The sequence below is a fragment of the Hylobates moloch genome, unplaced genomic scaffold, assembly GCF_009828535.3.
Source record: "Hylobates moloch isolate HMO894 unplaced genomic scaffold, HMol_V3 SCAFFOLD_5, whole genome shotgun sequence".
NCBI lineage: Eukaryota > Metazoa > Chordata > Mammalia > Primates > Hylobatidae > Hylobates > Hylobates moloch.
This window is the reverse complement of record NW_026652280.1, coordinates 136524487-136537157: the sequence shown is the minus strand read 5'-3', so window position 1 is coordinate 136537157 and position 12671 is coordinate 136524487. Positions and strand designations below refer to the sequence as shown.

General features: G+C 36.5%; 1 protein-coding gene across 6 annotated transcripts in view; it reads left to right on the top strand.

The window, feature by feature from the left end:
* The window catches only part of ZNF326 (zinc finger protein 326), a 63602-nt gene that overhangs the window by 30669 nt on the left and 20262 nt on the right, over nt 1–12671 (top strand). For 5 of the 6 annotated variants that reach the window (XM_032155402.2, XM_032155401.2, XM_032155404.2 and 2 more), the window contains one exon: nt 2448–4362. In XM_032155402.2, the coding sequence (XP_032011293.1) occupies nt 2448–2786 (339 nt within the window). In that variant the 3' untranslated portion in view covers nt 2787–4362. Of the gene's footprint in view, nt 1–2447; nt 4363–12671 lie in introns of those variants that run through there. The other variant, XM_058439594.1, reaches the window with a different exon arrangement.

The following is a 12671-nucleotide window of genomic DNA, read 5'->3' as shown; positions in this document are numbered from 1 at the left end:
CCGTGAGGCCAAGATAAACAAAAAGCTGCCTAAGCCCTTTTTTAGGCTTTCTGAATTAGGGTTTCCCAAACTTCACTGATAAATATCTCCAAAAATGCTTCTCTTATTTTGAGACGGTCTCACTCTGTTGCCCAGGCTGGAGGGCAGTGGCGTGATCTTGGCTTACTGCAAACTCCACCTCCTGGGTTCAAACGATTCTCCTGCCTCAGCCTCCTGAGTAGCTAGGTCTATGGGCGCGCGCTACCACACCCAGCTAATTGTTGCCCTGAAATGCTTCTTAAATGTGCAAGTTACTGAGCTTCTCCCCTGGAAATTTTGATTCAGGCGGTCTGAGATTGATCCAGGAATTTGTGTTTTCAGCAAGAGCTCCAGTACAGACTAAATGAAAATCTCGGGGTGTTGGAATCAGGGCCTGTGGTTTTTGACAGCTTCATAGGAAATTTTAAAGATATATTCTTGGACAACTGCTGCTGTCTAACTGTCACATCATACTTTTGAAACTGCTCTTCCTAAGATTACTAATGTTGTCATTATCAAATCTAGTGGTCTTTAAAAAATTATAACATATTAAATGTATGAAAATAAGGGGATAGTACAATAAATCCTCAAGAACCCCCATTCTGTAATGATGATTAACTCTGGTGACCTTTTTCAATTGCTTTCTGCTTTTTTATATGTATCATTTGACACTGTTGATCTATCACTTATTCTTGAAATTCTCTTTTATCAGGTAGTCTTTTACTGTCCTGGGTTTCCTCCTGTACCAAGTGTTCCTTCACTTCTTTTTTTTTTTTTGAGACAGGGTCTCGCTGTGTCGCCCAGGCTGGAGTGCAGTGACATGATCTTGGCTCACTGCAAGCTCCACTTCCTGGGTTCACGCCATTCTCCTGTCTCAGTTTCCCGAGTAGCTGGGACTATAGGTGCCTGCTATCAGGCCCGGCTAATTTTTTGTATGTTTAGTGGAGACGGGGTTTCACCGTGTTAGCCAGGATGGTCTCGATCTCCTGACCTTGTGATCCACCTGCCTCAGCCTTACAGGTGTGAGCCACTGCACCCGGCCGTGTTCCTTCACTTCTAACTTCTGCTGCCCCCATGTATAGTATAGGCGTCTTCGTAGGGTTTTTACTGTAGCCTTTTTTCTAGTTAATCCACCAGTCCCATCCCAGGGCCTTCCCATTTAAGACCCTGGCTTCACCGTGCACTCTCTGCAAGCAGGCAATTCATAAATGTAAATATCTTATTTCGAACTCTCCTTTCTTTTGAGTTGCAGATTTATAGCTGCCTATTAGACATATAGATATCTGAAGGTATATATATTAATAGCATATACACACTTCTTCCCCTTTTCCTTTCCATTAGAATAGTGATTGTAATTTACCTGTTCTGTGAATAATGTCACCACATCTTTTACATTTCCCTGGTCTGGGATATTAGAGTAGCCTCCTCACTAGTATTCCTTCTTTTGGTTCTCTACTTCATCCTACACATTCCTGTGTCATTCATCTTAAAGGGTAATGCCAGTCTTAATATATTCCTGCTTAATAACCTTCACTGTTACTTCATTTCTTACTGCATTAATATAGCCTTCTGATATGGTCAAATTTATATGAGATTTGATCCAGATATATAATTGAAGTATTAAAATAAAATATTAAAGTTGTACCTGTGAATGTTTACTGAGAGGTTTGTCTACTTTTTTTTTTTGTGACAGAGTCTTGCTCTGTTGCCCAGGCTGGAGTGCAGTGGTGAAATCTCGGCTCACTGCAAGCTCCGCCTCCCGGGTTCACACCATTCTCCTGCCTCAGCCTCTCCGACTAGCTGGGACTACAGGCGCCCGCCACCAAGCCTGGCTAATTTTTTTTGTATTTTTAGTAGAGACGGGGTTTCACCGTGGTCTCAATCTCCTGACCTCGTGATCCGCCCGCCTCGGCCTCCCAAAGTGCTGGGATTACAAGCGTGAGCCATTTGTCTACTTTTTAAAAGTAGAAGTAAGGCATGGTATCTAGTAGATTAAGCAAGGTACCTGATTTTCATTTGAGTTTTAAAGAGATTCTGTAACATTAACTACTCATATAATTAAAATGTAAATCTTTGCATCATCCCTTTTGTTTCTACCAAAAACCGCACTTGCCTTTGTCATGTGTGTGTGTGTGTGTGTGTGTGTGCGTGTGTGCGTGTGTGTATGATTATTTAGAAATACAGTTAAGGGGAAAATATGACCTTTAAGCATTTCAGTTATGGAGTATAAAGTAATGGCTTCAGTAAGTTATATGCTCACATTGGTATGAAATGGACACTCAACAAATACTTAATGAATTTGTTATAATTTACAATGAAAAGTTTCAAAATGGCATTTATTCCTCATGATATGGCAAGTAAAAATTTCACTTGCCATATCATGTAATAATGAATGTGCTGATTTTAAAAGCCATTTCTTATGTTTTTAGGGTGAGAATCCTTTTGAAATTCAAGACCATTCTCAGGATCAGCAAATAGAAGGAGATGAGGAGGATGAAGAGAAGATTGATGAACCTATTGAAGAAGAGGAGGATGAAGAGGAGGAAGAAGAAGCAGAGGAAGTGGGGGAAGTAGAGGAAGTGGAAGAAGTAGAGGAAGTGAGAGAAGGAGGAATAGAAGGTGAGGGAAATACAGAGGGAATGGGGGAAGGAGGGGAAGTAGGGGCAGTGGGAGAAGTAGAGGGAGTGGGGGAAGTAGAGGAAGTAGAGGAAGAAACAGCAAAGGAAGAACCTGCTGACTTCCCTGTTGAGCAACCTGAAGAAAATTAAATATAAGGTATTAGATTTAAAAGGAGCTTTACATTTTGGTTCTAATGTCAAAAAGGGTAAGAAATTTAATAGCTTAAAATATGAATTAACACCCGTGTTGCATGCATTCCATATATTAAAATTTGTTTTATATAATTTCTAAATGTTTAACATTTGTTTAATAAAATGAAGGTAAAACTATTTTAGTTTAGTTTTTATAGCTACCAAACTTAGATCCAATAAGTTGTTTGTATAATTTTTAAGCTTAATTTTTATTACTTTATTGGTGTTAAGGATAACAAATGTGTATTGTTAGTATATCTATTCTAATCATTTTATCTTAAATGCTGCTCTTGGGAGTGAATATTCAAGTGTGCATCAATTTTTTGAATACTTACCCTAGAAGATATAAACTGGGCAAGTATTTTGTGCTCTGACTGTGTATTTTTTTACTGCATTAGACATTGAATAGTAATTTGCGTTAAGATACGCTTAAAGGCTCTTTGTGACCATGTTTCCCTTTGTAGCAATAAAATGTTTTTTATGAAAACTTTCTCCCTGGATTAGCAGTTTAAATGAAACAGAGTTCATCAATGAAATGAGTATTTAAAATCAAAATTTGCCTTAATGTATCAGTTCAGCTCACAAGTATTTTAAGATGATTGAGAAGACTTGAATTAAAGAAAAAAAATTTCTCAATCATATTTTTAAAAAGTAAGACTAAAATTTTTTTAAAAACACATTTCAAATAGAAGTGAGTCTGTAACTGACCTTATTTATACTCTTTTTAAGTTTGTTCGTTTTCCCTGTGCCTGTGTCAAATCTTGAAGTCTTGCTGAAAATATATTTGATACAAAGTTTTCTGTAGTTGTGTTAGTTCTTTTGTCATGTCTGTTTTTGGCTAAAGAACCAAGAAGCAGACTTTTCTTTTAAAAGAATTATTTCTCTTTCAAATATTTCTATCCTTTTTTAAAAATTACTTTTTATGGCTTATATACCTACATATTTAAAAAGAGAACATGAGCTTGATAGAGGATCTATTCTTAAAATTTATTTATTTTCAAATAACCATCTATTTGTGTCACTAAAAAGTAGTGCTTTTATTTTTTTCAATCTTTACTGTGGCCTCTTTTGAGAGTAGGGTCTGTATTTTTTTTTTTCTCTCTTTTTTGGGACAGGGTTTCACTCTGTCACCCAGGCTGGAGTGCAGTGTAGCCTCAACCTCCTGGGCTCAAGCGATCCTCCAACTTAGCCTCCCAAGTAGCTGGGACTGTTAAGTGTGAGCCACCATGCCCAGCTAATTTTTATAGTTTTTGTAGAGATGGGGTTTTACCATGTTGTCCAGGCTGGTCTCGAACTCTTGTGCTCAAGTGACCTGTCTGTCTGGGCCTCCCACAGTGCTGGGATTGCAGGTGTGAGCCACCACGCCTGGCGTAGGGGGCTGTATTTCAGTGAAATTAGATTCTTAAAGTTTTGAGGCATCAAATGGATAAATGTATGGATATATCAAATTGTAAGGTATTAAGTGGGTGAATGTATGGACATTTGTAGAATCCCACAGATAATTTATCTTTTTGTATAAAATAAGGCTTTTAAAACTAGACTTTCTGAACCAATACAGTTTTTTTTTTTTTTTTTTGTTTTTTTGAGGTGAACTAGGTTTGCCTAGCTTTAAGCTAGTAATATCTGATAGATACTTGCATCTCATTTTAGGGATTTGGTGCCAAATAAGAGAAGGGTACTTGAAGACTAGAGAAATTTGGATACTATCTAGGAGTCTGTATTTACTTAGCAGGCTTTTGAAAGCCTTTTTGCTTAGAAGTTCAAATTTTAAGGATAATAGGACTTGTTACCCTCTTATTTCTCCTTTATTTAAAAATATTTGTGGAAGGGCTAAGGTAAAAGAATAATAAATTCCTCTAGGTTATTAGTATTTGGTTCTTTTGATACTAAGCTGAGTGTTTTTTTTAAAACAATGTCTCTGGTCGTCTGATTGAGATATGAAACTTTTGGAAAGAAGACCATTATGTAACAAGAATCCTATGTAACAAGTGGGTAAATGTTTTAGAATGAGAGATAGGAAAGAACATCTAAGTAGTATTTTTTTGTAGGACACATGAGCCTTTATACAGCCTAGCTAATTTGCAAGGTAATGATAAAAGTGTATTTTGTTACTGTGCTTAATTCAGAAATTCAAATTCATGTATTTCCTATTGGATAATTTGTAGACGGGCAGTTTACTTTATAGTCAGGTTAGTTTTTGTGATCCTTAGTGTTTATATTTGCGTTGCTTTTGTAATAAGGATTTATATAAGATCTTAAACACCTTTCAACTTCTGTTTTCCAAGTATCACTTGTTTTCTCTATTACAAAGTGAGATACATAGTTCTAAATAACCAAAGAAATTTATTTATAACCTATACAGTTGTTTCAGCTACATGCCTAGGGACTATCCTGTATTATTCCCTTTTTATCACTTCCCACCTACAGTCTATCAAAAAGTCTGTCTGTTCTACTTCCAAAATTTATCTGCCCACTCTTCTACCTCCACTGCAACCAACCCAGTTCAAGTCATGATCATTTCTTATTAACTAATCTTGATTCCACCCTTACCATGGTAGATTCAGTTTTCTACACAAGTATAAGCTTTTAAAAATGTAATTCAGATGATGTTAATCTCATGCTTTTTTTTTTTTTTTTTTTTACCTATACAGTTAGAACTCCTTATCATGTTGATCAGACTGGCCTAGCTTTCCAACTTTATATCATATACCATTCTCACCAGCCATAATGGCCTTCTGTTACTTTTTTGATGACTTCTTTCCTACAAAGACCTTTGCATTTTCTATTCTATAGCCTATACCTGTCAGCTTTCCTTGGCTGATTCTTCATCCTTCAGGTCACCTTAAATGTTAGAAAAGGGGAGTAGTTCTAAATGTTCGTAGAAACGAGGATTTGGGGGTACCAACGTAGATTTTACCAGAGCATATTCTTTGGAGGTGTTCTCTTTTTCTACTTTTTTTTTTTTCTTTAGACAGGGTCTGTCTTTGTCGTGCAGGCTGGAATTCAGTGGCATGATCATGGCTCACTGCAGCCTTGACCTCCTGGGCTCAAGCGGTCATCCTGCCTTAGCCTCCCAAGTGGCTGGGACCACAGATGTGCACCATCACTCTCAGCTAATATTTTTTTTGTAGAGATGGGGTCTTGCTTTGTTGCCCAGGCTAGTCTTGAACTCCTGGACACAAGCAGTCCTCCCACCTCGGCTTCCCAAAGTGCTAGGATTACAGGCATGAGCCACCACGCCTATCCTGGAGGTGATATATTTTTAACAAATATCTCACATGATTTTGAAGGTAGTGGTCAGTGATTGCACTTTGAGAACATTCACAGGGTCCTCATACAAATTTCTGGTGCCTGTAACTCTCCCCTATCAAGGCAGGAGTTTCCGCTCTTTTGAATATAAACATAGATTTGGGGGATCCTTCATAATACTTTCTGAAAGCACTGGAATCTGTAACAGACCTGTGGGAGTCAGAAAATGGGGTCCTTTCCCCCCTCATTTCATACTTACAACTATATTGGGAAGTTAGTAGGAGTAGTAATTTTCCCATATAATAAGCTCATTCTTGTACATGTAGAAACAGAGAAAAGAACTACAAAGGTAAATGTTAGTATGTTGAAATGTATTTAAGAACTCTGTTTTTGTTGGCAAGATTGTTCTTATTGTAGAAGTGGATATTATCAGATTATTTTAGATGTTATTTAACATTTGACTTATTTACCAAATTGTCCTTACTTTGAATGTAAGCAAACTTTTTTATTGTGGTAAAGTATACATAGCATAAAATTACCATTCTAATCATTTTTTAATGTACCATTTAGTGGCATTAATTACAAGCAAACTTGGTTTTTTTTTTTTTTTTTGAGACATAGCCTCACTCTGTCACCCAGGCTGGAGTTCAGTGGCACTATCTCAGCTCACTGCAATCTCTGCTTCCTGGGTTCAAGCGATTCTTGTGCCTCAGCCTCCTGAGTAACTGGGATTACAGACACACACCACCATGCCCAGCTAATTTTTTTGTATTTTTAATAGAGATGGGGTTTCATTATATTGGTTAGGTTGGTCTTGAACTCCTGACCTCAAGTGATCTGCCTGCCTTGGCCTCCCAAAGTGCTGGGATTATAGGCATGAGCCACCGCGTCTGGTATACAAACTTTTGATTACAGTTTGACACCTGTTGATGGATAGAAAATGGAGTAACCATACAGGCAGGAATGTTCTAGTCTGCGTGACAGTTACAGTTCATTTTATAAATAAACAATTTGACTTTTTTTGGTAGTTATGGTCCCTACCCTGAGTGCTGGATCTCTATTGGTATTCGAACAAATCCAGGGAATCTGCAAGGCTGAAGGGCAGATTCTTGGCAATGGTAAATTCAGTAGGTCCTGCCACCATTTGAGGCCTCCTTGGAGACAGCCATACTAGTCTAATCTCTTCTTGACTTTCCCAGAGGTCTGTTGTGAATTCTAAGGCTTTCAGAAAATATTTCGGAGAATCCCACAATGATAAAATTTCCCAGTTTTTGTTTTAAAACAAAGTTGAAAAGTATTATATTAGGGGTCAGGGTGAGGTGATGCTGATGGTGACAGATGGCCCCCTTGGTGACAGGGAGGTATGAAATAGCCTGGAGTGTGGAAGGGTACTATGGGTAGCTTATTTATTAGATCAGTATAAAGTATAGATTTAAGAGAGATTAAAATGGCATGCTTGATTCAAGTCATTAAATTCTAAAGTTCTATTAAAATTGTAGAGGAGATACAATAATACAAATTTCAGCAATAAGGATAGATTTATAATCACACTAGGAAGACAAGGGTGCTGTGTAATATTTCTAGAAGATACAAAACAAGGAATTAGATCTTGGTGAAACCAAGAGAGCCAAGAAACTGACAGCCACATACAGATGATAATTAAAGAAGTACCTCTAGTTGTAGAGACAGCTCTGAGATGGGGTGTCTGTAGTGTGCTAAGCCAGATTTTTGAAGGACTAGATAGTTATTCTGGTCTCTGACTCAGAGCTACTGGTCCACAGAATTCCTCTAAGCTAAAACTGTAACACAATTTGATGTTTGCCAAATAAGGTGAGACTCACAGAGTATATATGCAGAGCATACAAATAGGGGCCATCGAAGTGTGGCAATGCCCTAGGTGTATTGTGAATACCACTAGGAGCTTTATTCCTCATACTTAGAAAACAAGCAAATAAAGAAAAATCTGCCAGCTATTTCCCAATTTTCCTTCTGACTGTTCCTTTCTCCTTCCTCACACAATTAAAATGCTAGGTTTCCTGTAATTGCAATCTTCAGGGAGTTTTTCACTCAAGCCCAGAAAATAAACTCCAGATAATGATACTGAGAAATTTATTGGTTGGAAAACTGCTATCTGCAGGCCTCCCACTACCTATTTCTTAGTAGATTTTACATTTTTAAAGGGTTGTAGAACACCAAAACAATATATGACAGATTATGTGTTTGGGCCTCAAAGCCTAACCTTTATATAAAAAGTTTGTTGACTCCTAGGCTCTCATTTGCAAGTAGACAAACAAATGAGAAACAGCAAATATTTAAGGAAAAGAGCAACATGAAAAATATACAGCAAACTTAACAAGCAGAAAATTCCTGGGGAAACAATTCAGGGGGAAAAAATGACCAAGTATAATTAGTATTATATGGAATAATAATTAGTACTACTTATAATAGTTTCATATGTAATCCTCATCATATTATATGTCATTATAATCTTCAAATATTTTAGAGGTTATTGTACTAATTTTAAAAATGCAAGTTGCTATAAGGAAGTATCTTGGAAATAAAAAACAGTTGTGAAAATAAACTGTTTTAGGCTGATTAGTTGAATAAACATGGCTGAGAATCAAATTACTGAGCTAGAATTTTGAGCTGAAGATACTTCCAGAGCTTACAAGAAAAGATAAAAAAGATGGAAGTTACAGTAAAACACATAGATGTATCTCTTAAAGACATAGAAAACCCAGAACACCATCTGTTTAAAAATTAAACTTCATGAGATTAAGAGCCGTATGTATAGAGAATTCACAATTGAATACCCTGCATATATCACAGTGCCAGGTAAATACTATGCAATAAATATTTTTGAATGTATGTATGTATGTTACAGTATAAATATACAGAGGAGTTCCAGAAAGTGAAAAAAGAAGTCAAGAATAGGGAAAAAAAAATCTTCTGATGAAAGATTCATATTAGAAGTCTCCAGTGCTGAGCAAAAACAATGAAAAAGTCATACAGGATGAATATGGACAAAATAGGTGTAATCCCAAGCTTAAGAGAAAAATCTCAAAATGTCTAAAGACAAACAGTGTGCCTATAAGGGGAAAAGAATCACATTGGTCTCAGACTTGTCATCTGTACATTGGAGTGCTACAACATACTGCTATTTTTGAAGTTCTGAGGGAGAACTATTTTGAATTTAGACTTCTATCTTGAGTGAAACTATCAAGAGTAAGGGCACAGTAAGGACATTCTAGCAATTTTAGAACATGCAGGGATTTCAGAAATTAACTCATAAAACACAATCTGCACAGCATGATACCAAATTATGTAAAGAAAAACTTGGTAAACAAGAAATTGTCAAATTTATAATCATAGCTACGTATTTGAACACAGCTCTTAGAAATTGTCAGATAAAGAGTTCAAAATAGAGGAAACATTTTGAATTATATAGTGCACAAATTTTAATAGCTATAGAATATTTCTTTTCAAATGCCATGAAAAGATGACCATGAAGCAAAAACCACAATTTTTTTTGTTTGTTGATAGGTAGGAATTCAGGGTCCATCCTGTCATTACAATGCAGTGAAACCAGAAATTAGCAAGTGGATAGCAATAAATCAATTTTAAAAAATCAGACAAAAGAAAACACTGTCCTTGTAATGCTTGCATTTAAAAGGAAATAACTTATGAAAGAGAATCTCTATTTTATTTAAGCAGTTCTAGATTATACAAAATGTTGAAACATCTCAATTTGGTCTCTGAGGCTAGCATAATCCTTATTCCAGAAAATTGTTCATCAAAGATAACTGTAGACCAGTCTCACTTAGGATCAAATGTAATTTGTTGAAATTGGTCATGTTGAAAAAACATGACCAATTAAATACCCCAAAATAATGTGTCATGGTAGAGTAGGGTTTATCTGAAAAGTGCAACATGACGTATTATGTAACTCAATCCTTTAGGAAATTTATTACTTTAACTTAAAAAAAAAAACATGATAAGCTTGATAGATGCTCGAAAAACATTTCCTAAGATTTAACACAGTCCAGATTTAAATTTGTCAGGCTGAGAATAGAATAAAGCCTTTTCAACTTGGCTAAGGAGTAGGGAGGTCTTCCAGAAAGCTTCATCAAACATCTGCATTCAAGTCAGGATTAAGACAGTAATGACTGTTGCCTATGCAACAATCATTTAACCCTAAGAAATAGAAGTATTAGGAAGAGAAAACATAGTCCTTATTTTGAGCAGTGTGATTGTAGAGACAAACATCCAAGAGAAACAGTTGAAAAACTATTAGAAATGACAAAAGGTAGTTTTGTTTAATAGTTCACCATGAAAATCTGTACTATATAGAAAATCTGTATATAGAATATAGCATTGGCCAATTGGAAATGTAATTTGAAAATCCCATTTGCAACAAAACTTGGAACTGTATACTGTCTAAGAATAAACAGTGGGAAAAATGCAAAATCCATATGAGGAAAATGATACATTTTAATGGAGGAAATAAAATGCCTGAATAAACACTGTGCTCCTGTCTGAAAAATATTGTCTATATGCCAGTTATCTTCAGATAATTTATAAATTACCATTCCAATTGTTACTTAGGGTTAGTAGTGGCGGTAAGAGAAAGTTAAAAATACCAGCTTCAGGAATATTGAAGTGTCTTTCTCATATATGTAAGTTCAGGTAGACAGGGCAGGGCTGGTGTCACCCTTCAAGGTGTCAGAGACTGAGGCTCCCTCTATCTTTTTACTTTGCTGTCTTTAAAACCTTATCTTTGGCTGGGCGCGGTGGCTCACGCCTGTAATCCCAGCACTTTGGGAGGCCAAGGCTGGCAGATCATGAGATCAGGAGATCGAGACCATTCTGGCTAACACGGTGAAACCCGTCTCTACTAAAAATACAAAAAATTAGCTGGGCGTGGTGGCGGGTGCCTGTAGTCCCTGCTACTTGGGTGGCTGAGGCAGAGAATGGTGTGAACCCGGGAGGCAGAGCTTGCAGTGAGCCGAGATCATGCCATTGCACTCCAGACTGGGCGATAAAGCGAGACACTGTCTCAAACAAACAAACAAACAAACAAACAAACAAACCTTATATTCAGTCCTGTGTATATTCCAGCCAGTGGAGAGGGAGAAAAGGACTGTTCCCAGAAATTGTACCTACTTTTCTACATGAATCTCATTGCTTAAAGCAGCCATATGAATACAACTAGCTTCCAGGATGGGAATTGTGTTTATTCTATATGGCCATGTTCCTAAGCAAAAAAGCAGGGCTTCTATTAGAGAAAAAGGGGAGAATGGATGTTAGCGTATATTAGTGTATTACTAGAAGTATATACCACTTAAGTTTATTCAGAAACTCATATGCAAAGTAAATAACCAAGAAATTTGTTTTACATGAGGAACACGACTTACATTTCATACTACAGACATACAACAAAACTACAATAAGTATATCAAAGATAAATACATCAATGAAACATTAAAGAAACAAACTCAAGTAATATGTAGATACATAGTTATATGTTAAAATCATGGGTAAAAGCCCAGGCACAGTGGCTCACGCCTGTAATCCCAGCACTTTAGGAGGCCAAGGCAGGCGGATCACTTGAGGTCAAGAGTTTGAGACCAGCCTGGCCAACATGGTGAAACCCCCTCTTTATATGTAAACATATATATATATATATATATGTTTTTTTTTTATTTTTAAAACAGTAGGTTATAATGATATGGTACATTATAATGTAAATGTTAAATCTGGAAAATGTAGAGAAGTATAAAGAATAAAATAAAAATAACTAGAATTTAACCACCAAGATACAAAAATTAGCTAGGCGTGGTGGTGCAAGCCTGTAATCCCAGCTACTTGGGAGGCTGAGGCAGGAGAATCGCTTGAACTCAGGAGGCGGAGGTTTCAGTGAGCTGAGATCGTGCCACTACACTGCAGCCTGGGCGACAGAGTGAGAACCTGTCATAAAAAAATAAAAAAGAAAAAAAAATCATGGGTAAAAGAAAAGGAGCCTATGAATGATTAAAAAAAGAAAAAGAAAAACACAAAACACAACTACCCAAGTACGAAAACAAAATGTAGGAAAAATCATTTCTAATTTCAGAGTGGAGGTCTTTCTAAGCAAAATATAAACCCCAGAAGCCGTAAGGAAAAAGTTTGACAAATTTGGTACATGAAGAAAAAAACCGAAGGGTGAAAGTCACCATTAACAAAGTTGAAAGAAGAGTAATGGGGTGGGGGGAATATTTGCAATATGTGTAAGAGTCGAAAGAGTGAATTAAGTCAACAGCTCCAATTTATCAACCATTACCTTGGTAAATATGAAAAGAATTGTAGTAGTCACTGTTGGTGAGGAAAACAAAACAAGCCCTTTCCAAGATGATCCATGGCTGTATAAGTTGGAGAACAATTTGGAAGTATCTACCAAATTGAAAGTGTACATACCCCTTAATCTAGCAATCCCACCTGTAAATAGCTATGTATTTGCTGGAAATCACAAATGTCTGAAATACGCACGAATGAAAAGATACCTATTTCATAAAATCGAAAATGCATTAAGGCTAATGCTTTTTTTTTTTTTTTTTT